We start from the raw sequence: 16151 nt of genomic DNA, 5'->3' as shown, positions 1-16151 counted from the left end.
GTGAAGTGGTTGTGTTTTTCATTACACTCGGTACTTTGGAGTTTCAAGTTATCCCATCCCATCACATGCATTTCGAAGAACTTTCACTTTCGGCAGCCGGCGTGGGGGGCGCGGCTGCATGGCCTGATAAACCGGGTAAATGTGAGATGTTTATTCAGGTCGAGGTTCGGTTCGATCGGTGTAATTGTGGGTCTCTGATCCGTAGAAGCTCTCTTTCACGTACGCGGATGTTGGCGATCGGGGTGGCCCTTTCCTGTTTCTTTCTTTTCACCACTTTTCTTTATGGCCACAACATTTTCGAATATCTTTGGCAATTTGTGCGGCTTTTGTGTCACGATATCGCCAAGCACCGCATTTAATTTAATGATGACGATTTTATTAATGAAATTAAAGAAGAAAGCCGACAGCTCTGAACGATGGCAAAAGCGTGCGAAATCCGAAACGAAGCGGAAGTGCCCACAGCCAGAGGAATCTCTGTCAAAACATCCATCAGACGAATTCATCGCCCTTGGTTGACTGACTGCCTGCATTGACGTAGTCACTATCATTTACTTTTATATATATATAAATTTTGTGCATATCCAAGTTGAGTCAGCCGATGTGCGGGTAAGTTTTTACGGTTTTACCCACCGCGTTCAGCTAATTCTGGCCCGCGAAGGCCAACACGCACTGCGTTAAGTGAACTATTGCGATCCATAATAATAAAATAATCAGCATTAGCCGATCGTTATGAATCAACGTTGGAATGCCCGAAGTTTAAGCCAGAACCAAACCGGCAATGCTTCGAGTGGAATTGGAGCATGAATAAGTGTCCACATATGGGAGGAACCCACAAAAACTCCAACAGCTACGCAGCATATTTTGAAATTCCCCCATTAACACAACAGCATAACAGCTTTACGAGTTCCAGACAAAAGGGCAAAACATTAAGTGCTTTGTTATTTTTTGGGGTTGCTAATTATATAAAAAAGTTATTTATTTTTTACATATTTAAATAGAAAAAGGTTTGTTTAAATTAAAAATTACTTTTTGTTTATGTGAAATGCGATATGTATATTAGTGAAATCTGTTTAACTACTGGCAGACCTAATTGATACAGCCCTGCGACCCTGTTCTCAATTCGATGTATATTAGCTTCCTAATGTTCCCAATTCAAATTAGATATTTTTTTAACATTTCCGGCGATCCGATATGGATTTTCTCAGGGCTAGAAACCTAAATATGATCACTGGCAGCATAGTTTATCTCAATCATGAACATTCTAAGTTTCAGCGGAAGGTAAATCAGCGGCTCATATTTACTGGTATATTTGATAAGTTTTTAGTAAAATCTTCAAGGCTTTGTTTACGAAATTTTAAATATAGAGGTATTATATTAAAATGTTAGTCTTTCTGTAACCATCTTAATGAATAAATGTTTGATTTTTCAATACAATTTTAGTTTAATAAGCTATTATTAAATATTTTAGTATTTGATCATTAAATCTGTATAAGTTGTCCAATATTAGACATTGATTTTAGCAAATTTTTTCAGTAGATTAATATCTTTAAACCTTAAACACCAACTAAAGGGTTACAACTTTGAATTTTAAGCACTTAATTATAAAATATCCCGGCCTTGTAGCTGCGCATAACCCCCCAATGCGTCAGAGGCCTTTGAATTGAGTTAGAGCTCGGCTTGTTTGGTTTTGGATTTTGGCAGTTCATGCCGCCGTCGCAACATGTTCGATCGAACACTCGACGTTGTCTTGGCCAACTGGGGAGCTACTAGGCCAACGCGGAGTCTTGCAAAAGCTCAAATGCGCAACGCCCGCCGTTGAGGTTGCACGCGAATTTGAATTGCCGCCGCGGATCAGCAGGAAAATATTTTCAAAACACGAGAGAGTTTTTTGCAAAAGTGATCGGAGTGAAAACCGAATTTGGCACAAAGTTTCTGCTAAACAAAAAAAAAAGAAGAGAAGTGGATCTGTGTGTGCCCAGTGAAATTTTTAGTGAAAATTGCTAATTTCATAGCACCGGCCAGCTGTGCACCTGGATTAAAGCACATACCGCTGGAAATTGAAACCGAAAACGAAACTAAAGCCAAAGCCCAAACCAATCAAATAGTTTCACTTTTTATTGGATTAGCCGTAGAGTAGCAGCAGCAGCAGGAGGAGCAGCTGAGACTCATCTCAATTAAACAGGTTTGTTGAGCAACCGAGGGTGTGGATGTGACCGGGGCTAATTGAAATCGAAACCGGGGCTTTTAAGTGCTGCTCGTAAAGGTGTCAAAGGTGGGCAGTCAAATAGCCAAATGTTTTTTACTTTTTGAGACAACAATTCAATCGTTTAATAAGTCTACGCAGACGCTAATTGAAAGCTCAAGGTGAACTATTGGCATTTACGATCCATGAGATCGATCGATAGCTTCTCGATTCTGCTAAAACTGGAATAACCAAGTAAACAACGCATTCTGTTCAAATATTTTGCACATTACGAAATTATGTCAGTGTACTGAAGTCAGTGCCTGGGCTTAGAGCCACCTCGAGAGTTCGACATGCGCAATTTAAACGGCTCTAAAAAAACGAGTGAGCCAAAGAAGAAACGACATTAACTGCGCCAGTCCAAGCCGAACCGTTAGGCGTAAGCCGAAAAACCATTTCGCAAGTGTGGTCTAACTGAAGTTAACCGTAGCTGCAACTAAAAAGAGTTGGCAATATGCCAGCCAAGCCACCAAGGGAAAAGAGCCAAAAATACCTGTATGACTCGCAATTGGACTTTAAAGTGGAACATTTGGTGCGCTGGGTTCCCAGGGGAAATGGCGATGGGTTAAGGGTTCAACACTCGCTTGATCCAATTATAGATAGTTTACAATGTGCTCTTCAGATGTTAACCTTTGCCAAACTCTGACTTAACGTCTTGAGCAAGTGTGACTGCGTTAAAAAGTTGCCCATAAAAGGGAAAAGGTCAAGGAAAAGGCCAAGTATGCAGATGGATGAGTTGAAGATGAAGATTTGAAGGTTTCAAGCTGTTGAGCTATAGAGATTCATATTTAATCATTCTTATATTAACTTCAATAAACTTTTAAATTTCTATATTGATATATAAATATAAAAAAATGACTAATAAGTACGGAAAACTTGAGACTTAGACTTACTTTTCAGACTCAAAGATCAATTTTAAAGTGCAATAACTCAAATTCCATCTACCCATGGGAGTGGGTTAAAGGTTGATTACTGCCACTCACATAATAGGATTATAAGTATTACCAATTGAAGTGCCTTAACTGCAAAGCCTCCATGAAATCCCTTCAGTTATGCAGTACCCCCTCCCAACCATCATTGACTGACATGTGGCCTCATTTCACCAATCATTTAACTTTACACTCTAGTAACTTTTGTAGTAACTGCCAAGCATGTCAGGCAGGGTCAAGACTTCCATCGTAGGTCGCCCAACTGTAGTACCTACAACCCATTAGCCACACTTGACTCCTCCTCAATGACAAACGATAAGGCCGAGAGCCAAATGTTGAGGTTTTTTTCGTTACCAACTTTTTGCATGCGAGGTGAAATCTTTGGCAGGCGCGCCCAAGTTTGGCCCAAGTTCACCAGGCTTTCGTTTTGGCTTGGTTGCAGTGAAAATGCGACTGGCCTGGTTTTCCACAGCCCATGCAACAGTCAAAAAGCATACAACTGGCCGTTTTTCGTGGGTTTTTCTTTTTTCAGTTTTTGGTTTTACTATTCGCCAGTTCCGTGTTGGATTTTCATTGTGGATCGACCAGGTGTTGGCGGCTTTTCGTGTTTGGCCATTTGCAAATGCGGCCACTGGCCATTGAGAAAATGATTCACACAGTTTTCACCCAAAACAAAGTAAAAACCGAATTCAAGCAATCAAAAGACTTAGGCCACAAACTTTTTTCTCTTTCCATTAAGATGGTCATTTAAAAAGTGTTAGCCACCGGAGTATGGGGATGCATTATATAATTGGCCAGGCATAATGAGGGAAAATCTTCAGTGTCATTAAAGTGGTCAGGGAGTTGTTGGCCGCCTCTGAGCCATTTTCAATGGGCCGGAAAACGCAAACGCAAACTCACACACTCGGCGCAAAAGTGAATTTTGAAGAGCTGTAGAGAAAAAAAAAAAAAATAAAAATAAATGATGTATAAAGTTGACTGGTTGTTGTATGTTTCTTTGGTTGTTTTGTTGCCAAAGTGAAAGCGCAGCGACGTCAACGTCAGCGGCGATGTCTGCGCAGATTAATCACCCGGCCGTAAAGCAAAGACAGTTGGGCTCCAAAAAAAAAGCGAGCGAGAAGAAGCCAGTATTTAGACGGGTTCGTGACCCTCTCAAGATGATCTCCATTTTCACATGTTACGCAATCGAATCGCTTTGAATTCTTTGCCGCGCCCCGTCAAGCAGATGCAAATGTATGCCTAACCGTAGATAGTGAAAGTGTCTAGCTTTAAATTTGAATCTCACGGGTTGCTCGTGTGACGTCAAACCAACACGCTTGGCGACCACATATTACTCACGCACTTACACGATCTCTCTGACTGTTTTTTTTTCTCCATTTTTTGCAGCAGCAACAACAGCGACTGAAAACAGGAAATTTTTTGGCAACTCTTGGATGCCCAAAAATGGCGCACTATGATCAACGTTGGCTGAAACTCTTCTCCGGCTGCCTTTTCCTCTTTCTGCTGGCTCTGCAGGTTTCAGAGGCCAAGCGATCAAACGGTGAGTGCACAGAAAGAAAATATGTTAAATATGTGGCTAAAAGTATATTTAATCTGTAAGTTTATTAGAAAACTTAGAAGGTATATCTTATATATATATAAATTAGTGTATCAGTTTCGATAATTGCACTTGCTATTATTTTGAAGTTATAACGAAAATAGTTCTTAAAGAGGTACAAATATAAACAAAATCGAGAGTTGTTTTCCTTTAAGTGATGTGTTATACTTAAACTATCTTACATTTCAAAACATAATACATAACTCCCTTGCTTTTATTCTTGTGCATTGCCAAACTTACATAAAAGTCATTGACTTCTTGAGCCAGAACATTATATTTTTCCTTTTCCTCTTTTTTTTGTTTTTGCCAAAAAGCCGAGTCATTGAACCCGCAACGGGCGAATGTGGACCATTTGGTGGCTCATTAATAGCCAAGTTGCAGCTGCATAATTAACGTGACGTGTAGAAATTCGAGTAGAACTCAATATGTCTGGGTGGTGTGAAAAATGGCACGCCATCATTAAAAAGCGCTTAGCTGAAAACTACACCCAGCCACCGTTAAGAGCCCGGTATAAGAACTTCTAACTACTACCATTGCGGCTGAGTCAAAAGGGAAACAAAGCCAGACGACGGCTTCTAAATGCACCCAGCACTGTGTCAGTCGGTCAAAAGAGGTCCCAGACCCAGACCCAGTCCTAACTTTAACTCACAATAGGCCAGCAATTCTCTGGGTACTTACCAGTTTGCCGCTTTGATTTCGTTTTCGTTACGGTTCTGTTTTATACTAGTTTTTTCTGTTTTTTCTCTCACTCTTTTTGCCGAGCGGAAACGAAAGACTCAAGCGACAAACTCGATTTGGCCTGGGTGATGAGAATAAAAGTCGCCTGCAAATGACGTCTAGTGGCCGTTGTTTTTCTGCTTGATTATATTCATCATTGGCCAGCTTTAATTGCCAGCTGCCTGACGGCTTTTGCTTTGTTGTTGTTGTTGCCTCTTCATTCACGACTGAAACTGAAAGCCATTTTCATTTCTTTTTTTTTTTTGTTGTTTTTGTTTGACCAAACGGCAAATACAAATTGATGGCCAACGCGAGCTCGAGGCGCTGCCAAAATAAAAAACTTTCATTCAATTTCTAGCGAAAACTCCAGAAAAATAAAACCAGCGGCCGCAAAGAAAGGCAGTGAAAAGTAAATAAAAATATATAAATATTTCGGATGAGCCAAGGCGGATGTGCGGCGAAAAAAAGAAATCTTCAGTGATAAGTTCACCGATTACTCAGCGGTTGCACTGTCGAAACTGGCTTGTGTTTGTGTACCGAAAAAGTTACCTTAATGAGGTTTAATCGGATCTTATTTCATAAGGAAAACATAAAGGAAAAGAAACAGATATCTTATAAGTTACAGCTATACTTTAGCATACGATTTATTTCATTATAAACTTTAAGAATAATTTCCTTTAAATAATAATTTGGTAAGATGGAGCAATTTTGGTGCTTTTACCATGCTCTTACCTCTTTAGTACCCTTAATGACGTTGACAGTTGCATAATGAATCGCTGCTGCATTAAATATATATCGAAAGTGCATAGGAAGTGACCAGCAATAACGACTGCAATTGACGCAACTGACGCAGCTGAGCTGTCGCAACCCCGAACTCAGCGTTGCGTGCTGGACATTAAAATCACGGTGTAAGGAGGGGAGGCAGGCGGCGGTGGGATGAGGTAATTGGGGGCGGGATGATCACTCACTTTAATTGCATAACCAAGTCGAGACAATGGGTTGGCTCTTCCCAAAGCAGAATGCTCATAGCATCCCAGTCGTGGCCATTTGAAGCGAATTGCTTATACGCCTCGTGGACAAGCTATGCGCATACAAAACGCTTAATTCAAATCTGACCATGGAGCAGCTAGACAACCGAACAACCGAGCAACAGCTGCAAATGGCTGGCACTGTAACAACAATTTGAGCAATGCCGCCTTCGGCCACTCCATTTTGTATTTTTAATTTCAATTTTGCAGTTTTCATAGACGTTGGGTTTTTTTTTCGTGGTGGAACGCACGCGTCACGTCCTAAAAAAAAAAAAGTGAAATTGTCGTAGCTGGGATTCGGCAGTTGAATAACACGAAAGTATGTCAAACTCTTTTTCCTCTCTCTAAAAAATAACAATATCAGTTTTTAACGAGCCCCAATTATTGAGGTACTTAAGGTTGCCTTGGAATAAATTAAATAAATGGATTGGGCAAAAACAGTATGAAAAAGTGAAATATTTTCTTGGAAAAGGATAGAAATTTAGAATACGAATGTTAACAAAAAAGGAGATTGTTTAGTAAGGGATAAAGTTAAGTTGATCTCATTCAGACTATTAGTCGGTCCTCACTATCATATGATAACTTATTTATATATTAAATAAATTAATATTTATATCTATTTAATTATTTTTATTAGCCAATCTCACGGCCTGCCAGCATTTAAGACGTTCGGAGACGAGAAGGGCCAAAGCCCTGCAATCCGGCTTAGAAGGACCATCTGTACGAGTGCCGCGATGCCAGAAGAACGGGGACTTTGACTCCATTCAATGTCAGGAAGAAAAAGCTGGCAAGGATTGTTGGTGTGTGGATGAATATGGAGTGGAACTGCCTGGAAGTCGTAATGAAACGAGAGCTGGAGTAAGTTGCTCCGAGCCCAAACATTGTGCCGCTTCCGCTTGCCGCATGTTCTGTCCCTCGGGATTTGCACGTGATCCTGATACGGGGTGCTCCGTTTGCCGTTGTCGGGATCCATGCGATGGATTAGAGTGTCCTCGTGGACAATCTTGTCAGCTGCAGGAGGTGCAGTGCAAGTCAGAGCCTTGTCCCCCACTGCCCACTTGCAAGAAGGCAAGATCTCTGGCCAATCTTTGTCCCGCCGGATTACCTCTTGCCATCGATGACACAGTGAGACCGTTCCTTTGTGGTCAAGAGCCCGGCAAGCCACAGTGTCCTCCTCTTTACCAGTGTCTAGTTGAGTCTGGAAATGACTATGGTGTGTGCTGCCCCAGTGCATTGACCTTCCAAAAACCAGGAATCTGTCCAGCTCCGGACCAATCTCAGTACACCGAACGTACGGGTTACATGTGTGGATCGCCGTGTTCCCATGACTTGGAGTGTCGAAACATGGAAAAGTGCTGCTTCACCAAGGGATGCCAGTTCAATTGCCAGCAGCCAGGAAATGTGACGGGTTGTCATCAAGCCAAGGCTTTAGCTGATATCCTCTCGATTAATGAGCGCGAAGGACGTGGCTATGTGCCGGAGTGCAACGGTCCTGGTGGTCAGTTCTCCCCGAAACAGTGCTCTCGGAATGGACTCGTCTGCTGGTGTGTGGATCCTCGAACTGGTCATAAGATCAAGGAAACTATGGGTGCTGCAAATAATGTGAATTGTGATGGTTGGGAGAACATGATCAGCAGATCGTATGCCAGGAGTTTCCAGATGGAGCAGTGCGATACCAATATCTGTGCAGCAGTCTGCGAGTACGGATTTAAGGTGAGTTAATCCTCCAAGCCTGATCTTTCCATTAAGTTAATCAATAACGTATCTTTAGAATGACCACAATGGATGCCCCACCTGCGAGTGCTCCGAGCCCTGCGATGGGTTCAAGTGCTCCATTGGCTCTCATTGCGAGGTGGCCACTGATCCTTTGTGTGAATCCGGTTCCTCCCTTTGTGCTTCTTGGCCAGTCTGTAAACCAGACCTGGTCTACTCCAATCCCTGCGATGTGGGAACCCCCCTTTCAGACGCCGCAACTGGTGAGGTGATGTACTGCTTCGAGGATCGTCAAGGTCGCAGCTTCCAACCAACGGCATTCTTTGAACCGGAACCAGAATCGCTATCCAAGCAGGGTCGCTCCATGAGCAATAGGATTATGTGTCCAGAGCAGTACAAGTGCACTAAGCTGCATCGGGAAACGGAAAATGTGTGCTGTCCAGTGCCAGAAAAGCCAACCACAGCTGAGGAGGCAACGGGAACGCATCAGCAAACCAGTAAGTCATCTTCGGAGTTCCTATAGTAACGAAGATCCCTATCTAACGAAGATCCCTTTTACAGTGTGCGAATATCTAAGGGACTTCTCGGAACGCATGGAGGGCACGGAAGAAGGTATGCAGTTGGCAGTTCCCTCGCCACGGTGCACCACCGAAGGAGATTACGAGGGTCGCCAGTGCCAACTGAAGAAGATTCGAGTAACCCGCGCTGAACAACGCAAGATTCTCGAGGAGAATACCATACGGCGTATGAGGATGCTGCTCGCCAGTGCAGCTCCAAGTGTCCCAAAACGATCTCGTCGGGACTTGGAACGCTTGAAGCTGTACCGAGTAGATGATAGCGCTCTTAAAGTCCAAGTGGCTGCTCCTGTCATGGCTCGCAGTGCGAAGGTAATTGACATGGGTGCAGATCGTCAGCAGGGATTGGGACAGCTTTTCGAAACGGAGTTTAAGAAGGTAGCATCGGCAACCAAGAGACCCCCGGAGAACGAGGATGAACTCGTTGAAATTGATGTGGAGCAATGCTGGTGTGTGGATAGCTTTGGCACGGAGATTCCCAGATCCCGGGGTTATAATGTCAGCGATGATACCTGCCGAAGCTTAAGAGAGGACTTGGACTGCCTGGATCTCACCTGTAGAATGGGTTGCGAATATGGTTTTGCCCTGGATGCAGATACCCGTTGTCCCGCCTGTCAATGCCGAGATCCCTGCGAAGGTGTGACCTGTGGCTCTGGAAAGGAATGCCGAGTGGTTGATGTTAGCTGCGAAGGTGAATACTGTCCTCCAGTGCCCGCCTGCTTGCCCAGGAAACCGGGACAATGTCCTTATTTGGTGCCCCCGGGACCTGATAACCTGGATGCCAATACCTGTGCTTATGAATGCCGTACGGATGCCCATTGTGAAGGAGCCAGACGCTGTTGCTCCAATGGCTGTGGCACCCAGTGCGTAGATCCTCAACTAAAAACGGCCTGCCAGCATTTGCAGGCCATACAGCTTCACCAAAGTTCCGAGCTGGGAATTCCCGCCCGTCAAATGGCAGTGGCTCAATGTGACGCCAAGAGTGGCAAGTGGGAGGAGATCCAGTGCTCACCCGATGGTCACTGCTGGTGTGTAGATGATCAGGGAAAAATCGTGCCCGGCACTAAGGTTAAGTCTCCTGAGACACCAAAATGCAAGGAGAACTCCAGTTTTGCCTGTCCAAAGACGAACTGCAGCCTGGAGTGCGAAAGTGGCTACCAAATGGACTCGAATGGCTGCCCAACCTGCCAGTGCAGAAACTACTGCAATGAAGTGAGTTGTTCTCCCCATGAGGAATGCCAACTGATCTCCGTGGAATGTGTGGATAGTCCCTGTCCCAAAATGCCCATTTGTGTGCCAAGAAGGGCCTCTGTTTGTCCCGAGGGTAATCCTCTCCAGCAAGGTGACCTGGATATGAGCTGTGGACCTCACAACGAGCATGAGGTGTGCCCTACCACCCACTCCTGCCAGCTGAATCCAGTCACTAATCGAGGTGTTTGCTGCTCCAAGACTCGCGATGTCTGCTTCGAGTCCATGGATAATACTTGTCTCGCTGTCGGAAAATCGGAAAGAAACAGCACACGCTATAGGTTCAGTCCCAAGGCCAATAAGTGCCTGGCTGTGGTCATAGATGCCGAGGCACCAGCCTGCCAAACCAAGAACCTCTTCCACAATGAACTGGCCTGCAACTCCGTGTGCCCAGGTGAGATCATTGCCCATTTATAGGAATAATTTTAATCTAATTTATTTTCCTTCTCCTTAGTTCTCACCCAGTGCGAGCGCTTGAAACTGAAGAACAGTCTGGCTGCCCAGCGAACAGGACACTCCTCTGTGTGGTTCCAGCCACGTTGTGATCCCATCACCGGTCACTGGAGTCCAGTGCAATGTCTGGGCAAGCAGCCTCAGCCTTTGGACCGTCACACGGAGATTGTGAGTCGTGCCTTTGCCTCTCAACCCGCATCGGCTGCCGAGGAAGCGCCAGGAGTCTGCTGGTGTGCGGACAAGAAGGGTGCTCCCTTAAAGGGTACTCTCACCCGGGAGAGCGAACCCATCTGCAATAGCCGCCAGGCACGTAATCGCAAGAATTTCGATGCTGGAGATCCACTGATGGAGCAACTTATTGCCCAGCTCACCCAACTGAATGATGTGGCCAGCGAGGATTTGGATTTCGATGAGTTGGAGGCTAGGATTCTGCCAGCCACCGCCAGTGCAGCCGAGTCTAGTGTCACAGAGAGGGTACTAGAGTTGGCCAACTCTCTGCTGGACTCACAGTTGTCTGTGGAGCAGGCTACCATGAAACCGATGGAGGTGAAGACCACACGTTGTCGTGCTCTTGCGGAAACGGCGCCATTCCCCGTTAGTTGCGATGAGGCGGGAGCCTTCCGTCCATTACAGTGTAATGGCAGGAGCTGTTGGTGTGTGGATGCAGCCGGAAATCAACTACAGGCCACCCACATCTTTGGAGCAGGCGACCGACGCTGCAATCATGTTCCAATCGAGGCGGTAGCCATCGAACTCCACCTGACCAACAGCAGTGGCCGGAGTGTCAGGAATGCCTACGATACCATCCGCCGCGAGCTGCAGCAGTTGCTTGGTGGGGAATCCGTGGAGAACCTGCGGGTGCAGGAGAACTTCGATGGATCCGCTATAGTCCGCTTTGAGCTGCACAACGAGGCCAAGGTGGACTTGGCCTTTGCCATCGAAGCGGCTATTTCCTCGGGTGATTTCCGGTTGGCGGGCGGTCACTTCCGACCTGACCTGACCCGCTCTCACTTTGTCCATAGAAGTGCTGTGGTACCTGTGGCTCAGGCGGCCACCGCCCAGGATGAGTCCATCCAGCTGGTGCTATTTATTATGGCAACCAGTTCCGCCTTCCTGGTCAGCATATTTGTTGTATATGTCATGCTGAAAAGAAGTCGAAACCTCAAGGCTGCCAATCCTTATGTAAAAGGAGGGGCAGGAAGCGGCGACAAGCCGGTGGACTATTCCGCACCCATCTTTGTGCTGGCAGCCAGCGATATGGACGCCCAGCTGGACAGCATGAAGGGGTTCAAGGCGTAGGATTTCCCGTTGTTGAGTTATCTAAATCAATTTGTAAATAAAAGAGAGCAAATTTAAGATTTACTTTTAGGGGGAGGAGTTCCATGGCGGAGGTTAGAGGCCTCAACTCTGCCCCAAATAAGCCAAAAGGGGAGTGCGACTAGAGGGGCCCTCCAAATCGAATACTTATTGCATATGTTCTAGCAACCTAAGACGATTAATTTATGAATAAAGCTTTAAAATCGAAATAATTTGGATTTTTAAGAATGGAAAGTACCTTAGGATTAGAAGAAGTCAGGGGTTAACCCTTAAAGAGTCAATCTTCTAATTTAAAATATAAGAAAAACAAACACACTTGTCAGCAAACAGTTTTTGATTTTAATATTTAATAATACATGACATAATTGTCCGCCTGTATGGTATGTTTCGCAGCTGTATATCATAATGACCGATCGATCGGATATCATTATATACTAGCTCCATGAGCGCACCTCCTTTCGTGCTACATAAAGGTATAACATTAATAAATTTTGGCTTCATTTCATGCAACTCGAACTCAGTTTTGTGTTTTTCGTTTTGTGTATATATACTCGTATTTCGTGTAGAACAATTTCCAAGTTGGACAATCGCTAGACATTGGTATAACTATATATTGTTCATATGTATCTTGTATATGTGTAGTATGGATGTGTATATCGTATGCTAAGTGCCAAGATACAACCGCCGGTCCTCAAAAGGAAATCCGGGCAGCCTTTCTACGTATCTTGTTAATATCTAAAAAAAATTGTAAGTGGCTTAAAATATGTTCAGAGTTGTTATCGATAGATAGAAAAATGCAATACTCATGGATACAATTGGGAATATTTTGTAGATTTTTTGATTTGGAAAATGCATTGCTTATATGGTAGAATGGTTCGTTAGACTTAAAACTTAGTATTTAGAGTTGAATGCGATTAAGAGAATGTAAGATCATTGATCATAGAGAAGACTTGGTTCCGTCTATTGAGCAAATTGGATTAGTATACCTTCGGTTTAAACTACGCGTACATGCAATTCAAACGTTAATATCGTAAAACTTGAGTGCAGATTGTTCAATATCATGGCCAACTCTAAGACGAGTGTGTGTAATGAGTCATGACTGGATGAGTGAGTGCATCCAATTGGAAGTATCTCCTTCTGCTCGTGTTTACGGGGCCCTATACGCCCCTAATATTTGGTTACGTGGTTAGTCACTATTCATAAATTAATGCTTTTCGTGTTTCTGTGTATACATATATAAATCTTGTAAAAGAACAAAAGGTTTAGCCGCCAATTGCCGAAAGAAACGACTGAATAAATGGCCGCAAGATGTACGTATAACAAAATGATTTGGGAGATGCGGCCAGGGATGGATTTATAGGATTGTTTTGGTTGGACTCTTTTTCATTTTGGACTTTCAGTTTCTACTTTCCAGCTCCACCGGCCGAACCATTGTTGTTGCTCCGGCTATTGTTGTTATTGTTGGCATTACGGAACGGAATCGAGGCGCGCTGATCCTCCATGCGACCGCTCTGCACCTTCATGATTAGTGAGAAGAAGTCCTCGTCGGGCACAGTGGCTCCGCGCCCGGTCTGCCCACGTGCTGTTCCTGCTACAGCTGCCTCTGGCACTGATCGCGGTGGTCCCTCTGCTTCGGCATCCATGGTGACATTGGGCCGCGGCAGCTCGGACCGCTGTTCCTCCAGTCGCGAGCCCTGGCAGCGCATTAGCATATCCAAGAAATCATCATCGGGTTGCTGAGTAGTGGTGGCACTCCTAGCCAGCGGTCCATGGCCAATAGCTGACGGATTCGCCGACGACGGCGATTTCAGACCCGGCAGGTTAGTGGGATCCACGAACAGAGAATTCTGCTGCACCAGCGGCTTGCGAGTAGCGCCAGTGGCCACAGCTGGAGCTCCAGTTGGATTCACCTTGATCGAACAGCGTTGGTCATCCATGCGTTTCGATTGCGACCTCGAGAGCATCTCGAAGAAGTCGTCATCTTTGGCTTTTCTGGTACCCTGTCCGTGGTGTTTTTCCTCCTGCATTCGCTTTCCATCGGGAGTGATCTTGATCAGGTCCAACTGCTCCATGCTCTGGCGACGAACGCGCACCTGAAAGAAAGCAATTAAATAATCCATTTAGTTATGAATCTTTCGCGAGTTTCCCTTTCACATTAAGTGTTCGAAACTAAAAGCTTTCCGTCCTGTTTTTCATTTCCCAAGTGTAAATATTTAGCCTATTATTAGAGGGCAAACACTGCAAACAGCAGGTGTCCATAAACAAAGTGTACAAGTTTTTTTTACAATAAAAAAACTTTAAAGATTTATACTACAGCTGAAAAACTTATGCGGATTTGAAAAAAAAATGAATAAAAAACGGAATGGTAAACCTATAAGATACATACTATGTATATTTTTACTTACCATTCTTCCCTGCGAGTTCTCAGATCCGTCGGATAGGTGTCCACTAGCCGAGTGATCTGAAGCAGTCGATCTAGCCTCCTCTTCGGTGGGCGATGGTTCTGATTCGGGCATTCCCAAAAGCTTTCGCAGATCAGAGATATTTACCCTGGCTGTGCTTTCGCCCACAGGGTCATGCAGCTCCTTGGCCAATTGGAGATGCTGCTCTGCATACTTTAAGGCCCGCTCATGGCCACCGATGGCTGAGTGGGCATTACCCAGTGACCAGCAGGCCCTAGCCTCTCCGATTCGGTCTCCCAGCTCCTGGGCAATGGCCAAGTGACGATTGTGGTACTCAATGGCAGTGTTAAACTCGTGCAGCAAGGTATATGTGTTGCCTAAGCTATAGCAGCTTTGTGCCTCTACTTCACGTTCACCTAGTTCTACGGCCAAGGCCAAAGTGCGTTTGTAGTGATCGGCAGCATCCTCGAATTGTCCCAGGAAAATGTGCGAGTTTCCGAGATTACTGTTGGCTCTGCGCTCTGCTGCTCTATCTCCAAACTCCCTGGCAATGCGCAGTCGCTCCTGGTGATGTTCGATGGCCGCCTGGAAGTCGCCCAGAAGGTAATAGGTGTTTCCCAGATTGCCACAAGCTCGTCCTTGAGCGCCACGGTCGCCCAAATCCCTCATGAGCTTCAGATTTTCCTGGTAAAACTCCACGGCACGGCTGAGAGCCTCCTTGACGTCGTCTCCAAATTTTCCAGGACTTTTCTGGCCCAAATGCTTGCCCTTGGCGTGGTACACATTTCCCAGATTGTACAGGGCTCTTCCTTCGGACAGCCGATCTCCGAGCTGCCTGGCCAGGGTTAAATGCCTTTCACAACAGATGGCCGCCTCGTCGAAGCGACCCATTACTTTCAGAGTATTGCCCAGGTTCCCAGAAGATTTGGCTTCGCCCAGGCGGTCGTTCATGCTCTTGGCTAAAGTAAGATCATGCTTGTGGTACTGCATTGCTTTGTTGTAGTCTCCCAAATAGAAATAGGCGTTGCCCAGTTGCGAGTAAATGGCGGACAATGTGCGGAGATCCTCGGTTCCGGCTTGAATGGCCGCCTGGAAGAAGGCCACACCCGCTCGGCAATCTCCCGCCTTGCATAGGCGTTCACCTTCGAGGGCCAATTCCAGGCACATACTGGATCCTCCATCGGAACCAGAACCCTGCTGGGAATTGCCATCATGGGAATTGGCCCCTCCACCTGTTCCTAATCCCAGACTGGACACATTCTCCGCTGACGCGGACAGCGAGGACATTCTGCTGCGACGAAGTCTCGCCTTTTTGTCGCGATGCTCCTTTTTGAGGGGCAAGTGCTCGGAAAACTGGGAGTTGTCCACTTTGCGGCGATGTGTTTGGGACAATTCTTGGGGTTTTTGGTTGCCCTCTGGCTGGCTGTGCACTACTTTTGGTTTTAATGAGCTGACTCAGGTGAAATTTCAGCAATTAAGCGATCTTTTGTACCGTTTTTTGACTAATTAGTCTGCTCTTCTGATTCACGATTTATCGGTTTTTGTTCGATGGTTACGATGTTTATATGGCAACTATCGATCAATTCTTCTTGTGAGCAACTATCGCTGGTAAGCACTGTTCAGGATTTTACAATAATCTAAAAATTTTTTTTTTTTAGTTTTCAATCGTGTTTTGAGTGTTCTTGGACAATTGTTGGATTAATTTTTATTTTTGAATTGGTTTTCTACTTAAGAATTAAGAAAGCAGAAATAAGTGCTTGCAAGCATCGAACTTCTTATTAGAGATAAATAGCTAAACTTCCATGAGCTAATTTTACTCTTTGGCTTGTTTTCAATTATTAACAGTATTGCTAGTAATAAGTTATTAAAAATGAGGATAATAGCAACAGAATAAAAGTAGTCGTTTCAACTAAATCTATCTACTAAATCT

General features: G+C 44.9%; 2 protein-coding genes across 2 annotated transcripts; one reads left to right on the top strand and one right to left on the bottom strand.

The window, feature by feature from the left end:
• Positions 1–1799: 1799 nt before the first annotated feature.
• Positions 1800–12037, top strand: LOC108115792. The gene is made up of 6 exons (XM_017227369.2): positions 1800–2182; positions 4558–4711; positions 7151–8226; positions 8285–8723; positions 8788–10443; positions 10504–12037. The coding sequence occupies exons 2-6, from the start codon at positions 4615–4617 to the stop codon at positions 11799–11801; spliced, it is 4566 nt and encodes a 1521-aa protein (XP_017082858.2). The 5' UTR covers positions 1800–2182; positions 4558–4614; the 3' UTR covers positions 11802–12037.
• A 98-nt stretch (positions 12038–12135) lies between these two features.
• On the bottom strand, positions 12136–15791 carry LOC108115793 (G-protein-signaling modulator 2). The gene is made up of 2 exons (XM_017227370.2): positions 14225–15791; positions 12136–13912 (listed from the first exon to the last, which is right to left on the bottom strand). The coding sequence occupies exons 1-2, from the start codon at positions 15506–15508 to the stop codon at positions 13223–13225; spliced, it is 1974 nt and encodes a 657-aa protein (XP_017082859.1). The 5' UTR covers positions 15509–15791; the 3' UTR covers positions 12136–13222.
• Between the last annotated feature and the right edge of the window lie 360 nt (positions 15792–16151).

Source organism: Drosophila eugracilis, unplaced genomic scaffold, assembly GCF_018153835.1.
Source record: "Drosophila eugracilis isolate 14026-0451.02 unplaced genomic scaffold, ASM1815383v1 contig_367, whole genome shotgun sequence".
Lineage (NCBI taxonomy): Eukaryota > Metazoa > Arthropoda > Insecta > Diptera > Drosophilidae > Drosophila > Drosophila eugracilis.
This window is presented reverse-complemented; position numbering and strand designations above follow the sequence as displayed.

Excerpts from the sequence above, each read along its gene's own strand:
- LOC108115792 (XM_017227369.2), top strand. The coding sequence starts at position 4,615 with ATGGCGCACTATGATCAACGTTGGCTGAAACTCTTCTCCGGCTGCCTT. Across the intron at positions 8,724-8,787 it reads GGGAACGCATCAGCAAACCA|TGTGCGAATATCTAAGGGAC; the intron begins GTAAGTCATCTT and ends TCCCTTTTACAG. Across the intron at positions 10,444-10,503 it reads CTGCAACTCCGTGTGCCCAG|TTCTCACCCAGTGCGAGCGC; the intron begins GTGAGATCATTG and ends CCTTCTCCTTAG.
- LOC108115793 (XM_017227370.2), bottom strand. The coding sequence starts at position 15,508 with ATGTCCTCGCTGTCCGCGTCAGCGGAGAATGTGTCCAGTCTGGGATTA. Across the intron at positions 13,913-14,224 it reads AGAACTCGCAGGGAAGAATG|GTGCGCGTTCGTCGCCAGAG; the intron begins GTAAGTAAAAAT and ends GCTTTCTTTCAG.